Here is a 15,250-nt window from a genome sequence, read left to right on the forward strand (position 1 = left end):
TATTTTTATCGTGTATTTTTCTTTTGGAAAATGGAAATCGATGTGACGTGAAATAAGTAACGAGGATTTATAGGACGACCTAGAGGAAAAGAAAGGAGGAAAGAAGAAGACAAGGAAAAAAAAAAAAAAAAAAAAAAAACAATAAAGAAACGTAATAAAAAGAGAAATGAAAGGAAAGTTACTTTATTTTTAATCTCGTCGTAGTTGATAATTCTCTTTCTTTCTTTCTTTCCCCTTTTCTTCCTTTTGGCTTTAACATGAAATTATTCCTTTTTCCTAGCAAGAAGCGTGAGCTAGGACGACGTATTCGGCTTCCGTGAAATTTACATGGAAAATGGAAGTTCACGAAAAAAGAGGGCACGGCAAAGGAAATACACTAGACGCGATTATACGTAAGCGTTAATTGCTTCGACTTTCCCTTTAGCGCGTGTATGCGCGCTCGTAGGAGGCTGACTTTCTTTTTCGAATTTTTTCGTTTAACCTGCGCTTTCAGAAGAAATTTCGAAGGCACAAAGTTTACCTTGCACATACCGATCGTCTTCCGTTGCCACAATTCGTGCACGGTCCATCCTTCTCTCGGGTAATCTTTTTAATTCTCGTGTCAACCATTAAACACGGAGAAACTCGTAATCTCGGCTGAGAGATGATTTTCAGGGTGCACTCGAGGCATTCCCTTTGTTCCCTGTCCCTCCGATAACGCTGCATTTCGAGTCTCAGTCTCGCATCGTAGATTCGCTTTCTCCTTATATTTCGCTCGTGGAATTTACAAAGGGGGGTGAGTGCGCTGGACTGGGATCAGATAGCCAAAATCGTTCTCTCCCTTTTGTCCGTCTACTATAACATCGTTCCATCGAGGATTCACCGAGTAATAATAACAAGCAAAGCAGGCTCCGCCTACGGATTGTTAGGAAGAATTAACCTGCCTCATCTTCGTCGCAAGTCGACCTCGCAATTTCACGGTTACGCTTTCATCCGGCCAATCGACTTCTTTTCTCTTCTCTTTTTCCTCCCGCCTCCCCTCCACCCGTCTACCTTTTCCTCGTTATTTCATTCGTAATCGTTCGAAAATCTCGTCCCTTTTTTTTCTCTTTCAAGGATCTTCCCCGAAGTGAATTGCGCGTGCAACGAATGGGATAAAATCGATCGAGTGTAAAAGTAACTTTTCGAAAGATAGAATTTTTCTATTTTGTACTATTCGTATGGCTCTTGTCTTTAAGCGGGCACTGCGTGTAAATCGATCACTCCTCGTCTTCGATTTCCTGTTCGGGAATAACGTTGGAAATTGAACATCGATCGGTCATCGTGGAAATACGAGTACATTCCCGACGTTGACACGGAAACTAGAACAGAATCCGTGATATGTTCCGTTAAATATAACTCTCGTCTTAATTATTTTCTATTTTGGATAAGAAACCGACTCGTACTCGTGTACTTTATCGTTTCGTTAAAGTATAAGACAGATGCATAAATGAAATCATTCCGAAAATTGTCTTAATTCAATTCATTGATATTATCGAAGAATTTGAAGGAAGCTTTCCGTTTAACGCTTGTTTAACAGGTTTTTTCCTTTGCATTCAGGGCAAAGCCCAGCAGAATTACTCCACGAAGACTTTTCTTGAGTTTGGCAATTATAATGGTGGGGTGTATTGCGTATGCGCAGTGCGCATCTTCTCTCTTTCGACCCTTGTTCCATCGGATTAGATACAACGCTAGGAAAAGCTTCGAACGTGCGTAAAATTTCGTTCTACCGCCGAGCCGCTTTTTCCGTCGAAATTTTTTTTAAATACGACAGATCCTTCGAATGTTTCGCTGCGAAACATTTCGAGCGACAAGTATTTTCCATTTAAAACTTTGAACGAACGCATCGAAATACGCCGGCAAGAGATATAACGCCGTATCGTTCTGCCAAAAATTTCCAGAAGAGAAGACTTAAATGAAAAAGAGAAAAGAGAAAAAAGGAGACAGAGAAAATAGTAAGAGCAACGTCAAGAGTACACGCGTAACGGGTAATTATTATTTCGGACTCGCGGCTCGTCGAGAGCAAACACTAGACGGCACCCACGCGGTAGGGAGAATTTTGCACCCCCGTAGGCCTCCGTGCTACCCCATAGGATGGTATATATATATATATATATACTATGGCTAACCCGGCCAAGCCTGGGATAGCCATGAGGTAGTCGATTTCGTCCAATTCAGTTTCTCGACGTAGCTTGATCGAAATCGACGCGAACGGCGCATTTTTAAATTTTCTCGCGAAATCGTAATAAATAATTGATAAAGAGCTAAGCGGAGGGAAGGAAGGGAGAGAATATTTTTTTGGTATAGCATCCCTTTCGAAACTCAAGTAGATGGTGCTTCTGTTGAATGCCGTGCGTTCTTTACGTTGCTGACTGTGCACCTTGCTCCGTCCTCTCCTCCTGATTCCTGGGAGGAGAAACGAACTAAGATTTCTTTCTTCTCTATCTATTCTACTCCCTTCTTTTTCGAGAGAGAGAGGGAGAGAGAGAGAGAGAGAGAGAGACAGAAGAAACATGAAGGCGATAAAGCACGGACATTGACGCGACGTTGTTCTTGAATATTCTTCGAATTTTCTTCTGGAAATATTTTTCCCGCGTATTTATCAGGAAAATTTGTATCCATCTTTATCTCGAGTGGCTCTTCTCTTTTCCGTATTTTTCGTTTTATTTACAATCTTGTTCTTCTCCCTTCGCATAATTTTTATAACGCCCAAAATAGTAAAAAAAAGAAAAAATAAAGTTGTAAAGATCTTTCATGCGACAGGATCGTGTTAAATTTTTCGAGCAAACGTGTTCTCATCGATTTCATCGAGCAGCTTAGCCCGTACTATTCGATGCTTTTAGACGCGTCGTCGAGTGCTATGCGTCGTTAATCTCGGTGAACGAACGTGTCAAAGGTTAGCAAATTACCGGGCGCGACCCTCTGATAATGTGATTTTCATGGGAGGATACCGCGATGAAAATCAGTAATGGAAGCTTGGAAAATGTGGGAACCGAATGAAAATCGATATTTTCTTTCGCCCTTTCTTTCCACTCTTTTTCTCATGCCTTTTCATTGTTTATATTAATTTTATTTTTTTTCCCTGCTCCTTTTATCTTTTATTCTTTCTTCTTTTTCCTTTTCATTCTCGATTTTCTTTTTCCATCGAGGTTAATCCGATGTTCCGCATGGCAGCCATTCGAGGACAGAAAACGATGAAAAGAAAAAAAAAAAAGAAACTTGCGTCTGAGAGGCTTTTTCCAAATAAATATAAATAAATAGAGTACTGATGAAATATCAAAGTATTCTGCGCTTAGGCTTCCATTCGAGCTTCCTATGTCTAGCTTTCTCTTTTTTATCAAATTCGAAAAAACTTGGTCGTATGCTTTACGGTCGAAAAATAAAGAGGCAGAAAAGAAGAGTAAACACGAAGGACAAGTCGAAACGAATGTTAATAAAAGATTTCTCTTAGACTTTTCTCTACGTTAGAAGGATTCCTTTTTCTATTCGTAAATAAAGAATCGCGAGAGGGTGCATCGATATACTTTACCGTTTCACCGCGAGTTAAAAATTCTCTCTCTTATTTTCAGAGAAAGAAGAAGAGGAAGAAAATAAGATCGAAACGATTCACGAGAGAAAGGCACTTTACTACTACTTTAGTTTTTACATCGTTGATTTTTATGTTCGTTGATGCAATTCGCAATCGAACGTTCGTTGTTTAATTTTATTTATGCATTTCACAAGACAAGGACAAATGATATAAAGAGATGTAGGATGATGGAAGAGACACGTGCGTATCGGTATACCAAATCGTGTTGCTTCCTTCGACGAAGTTTTCGTTAATCGAGGAAGCACACGTTTTCGAGCGGGACTTAACGAAAGTTCGATAATTTTTATCGCGTAGTGCGCATAAATTGCGTTAATTTATTCGAGCATGGATAGGAAAAATTCGGAGCCTAGTATGGCCGCCGGATCTCCTTATACCGGGACACTTCATCTTCGCTTTAACGTGAGTATATTGCAAAGAAGAAAAAAAAAAAAAAAAAGAAAAAAAAAAAGAAAAAAAAAAAAAAATAGAAACGAACCACTCGAAGGACATATAATTCGTATCGATAGACACTTTCTTAGCCGTTTCTTTTTTTTCCCCTAACTTTTTTTCTGATATCGCAAAAAGTGTACCGGCAGGGAAAGAAAACTCAAGGATTCTCAAGTGATTTTAACTTAAGTCGTGTAAAGCAGACGACTCTTTGAACCAAAGCGTTTTGCTAAAGCATAGAAAAATTGTGGGAAAATTGTCGTCAATGCCGTTCGTACCACGTTCTATGCTATACGAGCATGGAAAAAAACTGTTACCATTCTTTTTATCCTATCCTTCTCGCGATTCCTCTTTCATCTCTTCCAGGCGCATGTCCTTCAGACGGTGTATCCTCTCTAAAAGAATTCAGACAGTTTTGTCGTTCAATAATTTCGTTTCTCCTTGCTCTGTTCGCCGCAACATGGCAATTCTTTCGCGGTCGAGGTTCGCTTTGACACGTTGTACGAGGAAACATGAGAGAGAAAGAAATGGAATAACAAACTTTCATTTTCTATCTCTTTTTATTGGACTTTGTTACAATAATAGAAAATAGACGCCAAGGAATTGCTTCAAATAGTAGTCCATTCTGCGATCGAAGTTGTACATTCGTGTCTCGCAAACTGCAATTTTTATATATATATATATATGTTTTTTCCTTTTTTTTACTTTCACCACTTTAAACGCTTAATCTCGGCCTTCGTTATCGTTTAAATGCACGCGCGTCAACGAAAATACGATGACGTGTACGGATAATCCTTACGGAAGAAACTTTTAAACTTTGATTCCTTGAAATTTTAATGGATTCGAAAGACGCATAAGAATGGGTCTTTTTTTTCTTTCTTTCTTTCTTTCTTTCTTTTCTTAGACGCTTTCAAATATCGATTCGTGCGTCGAATTCGATCAAAAAGATATTGGATTTCTTTTGGATCTCGTACCTATATCTTTCTCATCTTGAAGGGGATAACGCGTGCTACCTCGAAATCCTGGCCGATACAAGTTCTTCTCTCTATCCATCCATCCAGCCAGATAGATAGCTACACGTATCTTCGCGTATGCGCGTTTCGTTACTTGCCTATCGATACGTTCGCTATATCCCATTTTGGAGCTACGCAACGATTTTTGCTAGCGTGCTATCGCACGAACGTTCCCATGGATATGACGAAAGTTCTACCGAGATGCAAGAACGTATTGAATAATACATTAGGCGATCGTATAATTTTCGCCAACTCACCCCGACTTAGAAACCAACTACTTACGGTCCTCCTTCATTTCTCTTACCTGATATATTCTACCTCGTGTCTGTAACGAAAAGTCTTGTGGTTTTACGAAAAGTCTTCGCTTATGGGAGAATATTTTTCATAGTCGGAGAAGTAGTTAATGGTCGTTCTAGGGCTAAAGCGGAAGTGGGAGTTGGCCTGTTCCGGTGATCTGCAATCATTTATCTGGGTAACCGCATAGTCGAAAAGTATATCCCATGGTCTTTGAAGGAAGTTCGCGTTAAGATATAAGACACCATTGGTCTCCTTTCAATTACCCTTTTAATTGGATTCGGACATTAAAAACCGGTCTTTGCCTTTTCTTTCTTCTCGTTATGATATCTTTGGCCGAAGAAAAAGTTTAGATTACAGAGGCAACTTTATTGCTGCCAAAGGTTAACAAGACTGTCATCGCGTTTTGATCACTCAAAGGGTACATTCAAAGTTCGCCTTCCAAGTAATAAAATATAATCTTTCTTTTGATCGTTCGAGATAACGAAGTACGTTATTAAAATTGCATCGTTTTCTTTTCAGAATATAATCTTATATAAAATATAACAATAAGGATAATAATTATAGGGACTATTAATAATCCTTATCGTTTAACTTGAAGTTGAAAGTAAGTTTACGAGACGTTTATATAGCGGGTGGCCCGGTCGATGACGACGACGACGACGACGACGACGACGACGACGACGACGACGACGACGACTATTATAGAGCGACGCGCGTGCATCTCACCGAGTGGTTGTGACACGGAAGTACTCTACGATCGATGATAGGAGTAGTACGTAAATAACTCACGTCTATTCGAGCGTATTACATCGCCCTGGAAACATGTTCGCGTTTGATTCTTAACGCGCTTACCATCGAGTCAATTTAGCTGTAATAAGTGAACAAGAGCGTGAGACGCGAGAACGAGTTTGTAAAAGATGCAAGAACAAATGTACGGACGAAAAGGAGAGGGAGAGAGAGAGAGGGAGAGAGAGGGAGAGAGAGGGAGAGAGAGGGAGAGAGAGAGGTCTACGTTTCTCGTTATAAACGAAAAGAGAATCTGATTTTGAAAATGCGTACGTTCAAAGGACGGCTTAACGTGGCCTCGGTGATATTCCGCCGGCAGTTTGCATAGATCCTGGAGTATCGTGCTACGAGAGTATGCATATACCCTCCTATGCAAGTAGTATAGCGTGGAGTACCGCAGAGAAGAGTAGTCGAGATCACAATGTGTGTGCATACGCGTGCGGCTTACACCGCCGCGAGTAAAAACCAAGCGTCCCGCACCGTCATTCCGCTAGACATCGATAGATCGATTACCGACCCATTTTGTTTCGAGTTCGATTTATCAGAGTCATTAGACCGAGAATTTTCGCTCGAATTTTCTTCTTTAGAGAAAAAAAATTAACGCGAACGTTCGAACGCGTTTATTTTCGATCTAATCAACTTCCGATATTATTCGCCTACCATTTTTTCAAGTGCATTAGCGAGATTGAAAGGTTGTGCTCTTCATTTTAAAAAACCTACTTGCGAATCGACCTTTCTATTATATGCATGTACGACGTAGGTAACACACGTATCTACGTGTTTATACTTACTCCTTTTGATTACCCTTATCGTTACGTTATGTGCTGCTTATGCGAATGAAATCACGCGACGCCGGGAGAGAGAAAATGGCGAGGGGGGGAAAAAGCATTGAGAGAATCGAGATTAAACTATGCCAAATCCCACGACGATTAATTTAAAGCCTACTTCGAATGCAGCAATGGCATTAGGACCGACAAGAGATTTCGAATGGCAAAGAGAATATATTCCATTCTCTATTCTTTTATCTCGTATTACCGAGGTTCAACAAGACATCGCACTATTATTGTTTCCCCGATCCTCTTAAATCTTCCAGCGCGGCGCACATTTTCTCACCTCGGTGCTTTTGAATATTACACCGACATGAGAATAAAATAATCCTTACGATCGGACCGGGGAGATATTTTGGAAGGACATTGCCGCTTTAAGGAATCTTTATTCAAGAACTTTTTATGCGAGAAATTTTACATTTTTAATGGGTTTTAACGTTACTACCTTTCAACCTTTTCAGAACGTCTTGCGAGAGTTGGAGCAGAAAAAGCCACAATTGGACGAACTCGTTCACACTGCGGAAAATCTTCGTGCCGATACGAACAGACAACAATTACATGGCAAAGGTAAAGTGTTCTTTTCCTTTTCTTTCGCAAAATAATACATTCAGGTATGATTATTTTTCTAAGACGCTGGCGATATTGCTGGCGGATCGGGAACAAGAAGCAACAAATTCCATTACTTAGCTCATCCAAACTTTAATCGACGCGATCTTAACGAGTTTCTGTCGTCATAATTGATACTACCGGTGCAGGCGTGTTCCTCGTTTGCCGAGCACTTCCATTATACGAACGAATTTCGCAAGTTCAATCATCGATATCGATTACGGCCTTCAAGGAACGCCGTTCTACGAAAATTTACATTTCCCTCGTCGTAACGCGTTACAAATACTTTTATTTCAATTTGATCTGCGCGTATCAGAGGCAATCAAGGAAATTTCTTGACGATGCGTCAGGCAGATCGCGATATCGATTCGAGCGAGTTTGAATTTTCGTACGCGTACCGGTACGAAATTCAAAGCTGAGCAGGATATTACCTACCGGTGGTGACGTTAATTGTTTCAAGGGCCCTGGAAAATTCTCATCCTCTATGCCTGGCATTGTTCGTTCTGTATTAGCGACATGGCACTCTCGTTTTGTTTCGTGCCTGTTATATTATAGTTGGACGATTCTTTCGTTCATTGTTCCCACCGAGCGTCTGTTCGGTGTCTAGCTTTAGGGAGCCGAAAGGCTGGTTAGAAAATTGAGACGACGTATTCTTTGGAATACGTAAGTGTCTTGGTTACATTGACGCGATAGAAATATTTACTCGTAGAGCAACTAATCGCACCATCGAAATACGACGGGAACACGAATGCAATGAAAAAAGATCGTTCGATGGCGCGGAGTCTTACCTATGGCTGGCCACTTTAATTACGTGCACGAAACATATGGGACATGCTAAAATGCGCGCGCGTTCAATGTAACCCTTTCAGTCTGTCACGGATTCTACGGCAAGTTATATGCTTGCCAAGACTCGAGTGCTTGTTTTATGTGGCGTTAACTCGTGCCCACGGTCTTGAGCTCGGCTCTGCAAATTTCTTGGCTAGCTCGCTTCGAGGGGCGAGTTTGGGGTCAGGCTTGAAACCCTTATTCTCCCTCCCTCTCTTCATCCCTCCTTTATTCTTACTATTCTTCAACCCTTTCACGCTTTTTTACCCGATTGTATTTTTTGCTCAGAAACAAATTTCAGACAACACCGTTTTAAGATATCTATCATTCGTATGTAGATTTTCACACGTAGACCGTCCGTCACGCGATTATCGAAACACTTTACTCGATGCGCGTGATTTGAAAAATATTCGAGACTGGAAATATGGAAATATGTATATCCATCGAATCGAGAGTTAAATTGCTTTTTTTTTTCAACGACGTTATCGCGTTAGATCACATACGCGTACACATGTTATAGACATATGTTGTGTCGTCGAAGCTAACGTATCCTCTCTCTCTTTCTCTCTCTCTCTCTCTGCCAGTCTCTCACTCATTTGTGTCTGGTAACGCGACAACTTCGTTTCGCAATCCGTCGTCGGCTTAACACGTTAAAGCGAACAATAGTAGGATCTGTTGCAAGGTGATCGGGTAGAAAGTAGAAAGGTCTATATGCGGTCAGAAACGAAATTGGACAAGGAAATTGATTTTCCACGCTGGTTGATCCACCTTGTAATTTTCTACAAGACCAGTTTCCTTTTTTCGACATTTTTCACGATCATCGTTTCAGCGATTCGCGAAGTCTCTTCGATCGAAAGTTTTCGAGGAATGTCGAATTAACGTTTTTTTCCTTTTATGGAGCACATTCCTCTTGATAATGGAGACCGACGTCTCTCGTCTTCGAGACCAAACTGGTACTATATACATTGTTATACGTCTTTTTAGATCTTTCTTTGTAGTCATTACGGATTCGCTTTCAAAAAGCGACCTTCTTCTTGAAAGGGCTAAAGGATCCATGGATTTCGAGCGGGGTAGCAAATTGAGCTTGGTTAATTTACCGAATTTTCAATGAAATTGTCGAGCTTCAAGAGTTAGTCGTTCGATTTTTAAAGACGAATCTTTCGATGCTACGAGGGTGCCAAACTAGTCACGATCCTGAGGGCATTGTCCGGAGAGTCATTAAAATCGGAGCTTTTCCATCTTGTATACGTAGCCCTTGTGCGACAGGAACGCGATGACGATGCGAGGCGATAACGTTCGGCCCTCACAATGGGCAGGAATCAATGAAAAGGACATTTTAAAGGGCCGGACACGAGCTCTTATGCAAGTACTTTCGTATGTATTATGGCTCGATGGTTAGGGATATGTTACCCCAGGGGTTAAACTATGTCAATAATGCAGCCCATTCTTGTCACGTTACCAAGGTGCATCGCGTTCGTATCACTCTCGCTCGACGCTTGACCCTTTTGACAATCGCCCAACCGAGTGTTTTCCTTTTGGACGATGTCCAAATATGCTTATTCCTTCTCGTCGTTCCTCGCATCGATTCGTTGCTAATAGTTTTTAAATTAGAGATTCGTCGTATCATTGAACCAAGATAAATAAGTTTCGTTCATAATAACAGCGCAATAATTATTTTTCTTCGTTACGACGAACGTTGTTTCGTTTTGGATAGATTCATACAAGAACGATTCAACCGAGATAAAAGTTTGTGCGGGACGTTCTTGTTAACGACGATGCATCCTCGCTCCTTGGCATTTTGCAATTACCTCGAATCTGTTGCAATTTAGGACTTTGCATATCGTTCCAAATTGCACGCACTTAGGCCTGACTTACTGCGCCTGACTCGAGGATCCCTAACTCCTCCCGTAATTGCTTAATTATGTCAATTAATGAGCGGACTAGAGAGATAAGTGATCTCTCTCATTCATCGCGAGAAACTTTCCATTACTCTCGTTACTTTTGTGCAAATATAAAATCGACCGACTAGAACTTGGCTTTCCTCGACCAATTTTTTATCTCCCACTTGTCCTTTCTCTCTTTTCTCTCTCTCTCTCTCTCTCTCTCTCTCTCTTCATTTATCTATTCCCATTCTTCTTCGTCTTACTTCGAAATCTTGGAAGCAGAGCGAAACGGCATCGCTCATCCCGAATAAAATTGCACCGTTTTATTGTTGGCTTTCGGATGGTGTGCGTGTCGAGGGATAAATAATATGATAAAGACTCGAAGCTTTCAGAAGAATTGAGAAGACAGCCACAGGGATACTTTTCTTTTTTTTTCTCGTCTGTGTACTTTGCATCGCATTAAGATCGGCCGGCTTTTCTTCTCTCTCTCTCTCTCTCTCTCTCTCTCTCTCTCTCTCTCTCTCCTCCCGTCCGTAAATAAAATTACGAGATAGGACGAGTGAACGATGATGAAAGTTTTTCGAATTAAATACGAAAACGATTCGCTGTATCGACGAGTTCCCCTCGATAACACGTTTCATCGCGTTGACAGAATTATTTTCTAAAGTTATAGCTTGGCGATTACTCGCAGTACTAATTATTTTCTCGCAATTTTGTTTCGTAATTAGACCGTGAGCCGTTCAATTAGGTCAAGTTGGATCGACCGTGTGCTAAACAAATCTTACAAGTTCAGATTCTCGTTTTAATTGCGAAAAAGTCATCTTAAATAAGCTGGTCTTACGGTACGACAGAGATATTTTTTTATCTTCAGTTTATAATTAACGCGTTTTCGCACATCCACGTTCGTAGTACATTAGCAGTAGAGTTACCGAGAGTAAACGGAGTATAATTAATTAGTCTCGCGAAAAGATAAAAGCTGGACGGTTAATGGCTCGTCTCTTTTAACTATCTTTACTGCGAGCTATTTCTCTCTCTCTCTCTTTTTTTTTCGAGTTACTTTATCTGAGTTGAAACGAAGGCTCTAAAAAGTTGTACGTCGAGAGCAGAAGCAATTTTTGATTTGAGAAAAGAAGGAGAAGAGGAAGAAAGAGAAGTCTTTATTTCGTATCGCAGGAAGGCCTAGAACGTTTGGATCAAGGCGGAAGAATAAGAAGAAGGTAGGAAAGGGAGGAGGATAAGTGGAGCAGAGTCCGAAAGTATAATGGGAAATCGTTGATGGAGACATTATGCCTCCTCTATTACACGCGATGAGAGAAAAGCTGTTCCATGGGCAATAAAGGGCGTGTCTCCTCGCTTTTTCTGCAAGGAGACTAGGACTTATCACGTCGGAAGTTAATCCCCTTTTGTTGTTAGCAAACGATGCACATGCTTTCCGTGTCCGATCTAGTATCAAAGGAATGCAGCAAGTTGATAATGATTTATTTCAGAATCTTTCCAGCTATGAGGTAAGAAAGACGCCAGAACGTAAGAAATTTAATATAGACTATTTCATCCTTCTATTTTATATTCTATTTAGAATTTTTCTTTATTATCACGTAAAAAATTACATTTTTATAGTTGGATCGTTAATATAAGAAATAGTATAACGAGATAGAGTGTCTAATATTTAGAAAAATCGACATGGAATAAACGTGGCTTTGAAAGATTTACAACAACGATTGCACTATAAATATGTTGTCAGATTCGCTAGACAAAATGCGAATATTCTTCTCCGGGGAGGGGGAAAAAACGATGTTTCTTTTAACTTTCTACGACTTTTCGATCCAAAAATATGCAGCTTTGTTATTCGCAATTCATAATTAGAGTAAACACGGAGTACGAAAATTACGTGCGTACGCCTCGTAGTAAATAGAGAAAATTGTTTACATCAGTCAGCTGTAATTTCAAGAATTTATGAATTCCAAGCGCTTCGATGAGACCTCTTGAAAAAAATTATGTAGGTCAGGTAACTTTACATTGAAATATCTTCTCTCGGAATCGGAAATCGTAGAGATTCGAAGAAAAAAAGAAGAACTTTCGTAAAGGATAATCGTTTCGTTGTATCTTTTCGTTGTATTTTTGCACGATTGTTCAAGCAATTTGTTAGAAATAATTCGTCGGAAAGTTTTTTCTCTTAAATGAACACTACGATATGGGTATAAATAAATTTTATTAGAATTATTAATTATTATTTCGTTAATATTATTAATGGCGCATAATCTTTGTATAGGTAAATACGCGAATATACGTTAAAAACAATTTGTTATAACTAACAATGTACGTGTAGATAGAGGCGATACATCATCGTTTAGGTTTTCTTTCGATTATCCGAGCGTAATTTATTCTAGCGTAACGATCGGGGCTGGACGGGGGTGTGATCGCCGTCGAACACGAAGATTTTTCAATTCCATACGGACAGCGTGGACCAGCGTGCGTGCTTGGATATTGATTTGCGAATGATTTATATATGATGCCGTAATATCGTGTCTTCCCATTTCTTCTCGGCAATCCCTCCATCGTCGTACAGGCGAACTAACGGGACTTTGCGGCGCTCTTAAGGGAATCCGTCCCAGAGCGTATCAATGTGCTTTCTACGTTCTATTCCTTTTTTCTTCGAACGTTCAAGAGCGCTCAATGTTCCTCGAGATTTATGACTTTCATTTTAATCTATCCATGTACATCCTGCTTGTCGTCAATTACATTTCTACGACACCATTAGATTTCGTCTTATTTCCTAACTAAGCGACACTCGACGATCTCTCTTTTCCATTTGTCGAGAAGCAGCGTACAAGACCCGAGCTAATATTCCTACTTTGATCCAGCAACGATCATTCTTTTTCACATCCCACGTAAAAGGCTTATCTCGTCGCTTCCGGTGTAATGCTTTGCGGGAAGGTGGGAACATGATTTTTCCTTCCCCTATCTCTCTCTCTCTCTCTCTCTCATCCTGTCTACCATGAGCTTTTTATCTTTCCTACGGTTCTTTAGTCCATTAGCTTTGCACCAAGATTTTCCTTAACTGTGTGTGCGTGTGTGTGTATATATATATATATATATATATATCGGCAAATGATATTTGACGATAACAAAAAATATTACGATAGTGGGTATAAGCGGTTTTGTTTAGCGCGCAGCAAACATCGGATCGGCTATCGAAAGGATTTCCGTTACGAGAAGACAGACAATACTTACTAATACTGTCTAATGGCGCTCGCTCGTAATAGGCTCTATGTGATAACGAAACGAGATCGTACGCAAGGGCATTAGATAAATTAATCGGGATGTTGCACTACGTTATTAACGAGATCGAGACAGACATTATTGCTCGCAGGCGCTAGAGAATTAATGCATCATGGGAATGAAAATACAAGATAGTAGCGCCAAGGTAGCACCTTTGGATAGCGAAATCAGATTTAATTTCGAACGTTCTTCCATATTTTTAACGTACCTTTTGAAATAATTACGATCAAATTCGTAGTCAAATAAAATGAAAGCTAGGATCAAGTTGGAAGTTTGCTCACGTTCAAAGGGACGCCGCAATCATGGGGGATCTTCTTGTATATTAGGATCTTTGAGATAAACTTTATTGCGACGATTTTTAGGTAAGGAAAAAAGGCTTTCGCAAGGAGATTCATCGTAGACAAGGCAGCCATGCTAGCTAGCTGCTGCTTTTGAATTCGATCCACGCGTGCACGTATCACAGGCACGCGCAATGTTTTATTCACATTGTATTTGTATCGCCATCCGAATATCCTTGGCAGTGCCAAAAGCGATTCCGTCCAGAGAAAAGAACACTTTTGTTGAGAAAGTATTTTTCAAAAATGTCGTCTATTTTCCTTTTGCCTCCCTTTCTTTTGTTATACTAGAAAAAGCTTCATAATAAAATTGCTTACCTATTTCAAATAAGAGCGATATTTGAAAAACGTCGAATAAGTAATTAATCGCAAAGCCATGAGTTAAGTTAGAGTCATACTTGATTGGAGAGCAAGCTCTCTCGTTGAATGTGAATTAATAGAATTCTTTAGAAATTTTACCACCGGTGACGAGCGTTTTGTGTTCCTGGAACTTTGGACTCGCGCTCCCTCTTCCTCTCTCCATCTTCCTCCAATTCCATTTCATAAATAGCGAAAAGTTTATTACTTAAGAGGACGCGAGCGTAAAGTTAGAGTAGTGAACAAAAAAAAAAAAAAAAAAAAAAAAAATTGACTTAATTTTAAGAAAATCTTTTCCCCTACGTAATTTTACGTAGGGCAATTAAATGCGAATTAAAGTATTAAGAATATTGGCGGTAGATATTTGCAAAGAAAAATTGCAACGTCGAAGCATTACGTTCATATAATGTCTCGTCCAACATAAAACCCATCGAATGTGAAATTGAGCAATGGAATCGGATTTTGGAAACTATCCATCCATCGATCGAGCGGAAAGAGACGCGCGTGAAAATGTAACAATCGCCATTGGACAGCGTAGTAGAATCCTTGCTGATCGACGTTATCGCGACGTTACGATGGGGATAGATCGGAGAAAAGGGAGAGGAGAAGAGAGGCGAAAAGGTCGCGGCGTTGATGCTCGACAACGAGCAACGAGTTGGCCCGCGGTTCGTCCTCAATTTTGAAGGTTCTCGTACCACGTTCGATGCGAAATTACAATGATGTACATACACACCGAGCGAAAGCAATTTGTTACACCGCATTTCCGCTACGTAGGTTTACCCAACGAAGTTAATGACTATCACCGGATCTATTTAGCGCATGAAATGATCGGCAAAAATGATTTGCTACTATTTCACGAATACGTGGAAATTTTATTAATGTTTATTAACGTTAAAAAGGCGCCGCTCGATCGAACGATCGAATAACATACTTTACTAACTTACCATGATTTACGCGTGTATCTCTTCGCGTAAGATTTCACTCGATTGGAGGAAGCTGAAAAAGATTA

At 40.1% G+C, this 15,250-nt stretch overlaps 1 protein-coding gene across 12 annotated transcripts in view; it reads left to right on the forward strand.

The window, feature by feature from the left end:
• LOC124952955 (dystrophin, isoforms A/C/F/G/H-like) overlaps positions 1–15,250 on the forward strand; it is a 224,664-nt gene that overhangs the window by 52,912 nt on the left and 156,502 nt on the right. For all 12 annotated transcript variants that reach the window (XM_047503644.1, XM_047503649.1, XM_047503650.1 and 9 more), the window contains one exon: positions 7,418–7,523. In XM_047503644.1, the coding sequence (XP_047359600.1) occupies positions 7,418–7,523 (106 nt within the window). The remainder of the gene's footprint in view (positions 1–7,417; positions 7,524–15,250) is intronic.

The sequence above is a fragment of the Vespa velutina genome, chromosome 11 (genome assembly GCF_912470025.1).
Source record: "Vespa velutina chromosome 11, iVesVel2.1, whole genome shotgun sequence".
Taxonomy (NCBI): domain Eukaryota; kingdom Metazoa; phylum Arthropoda; class Insecta; order Hymenoptera; family Vespidae; genus Vespa; species Vespa velutina.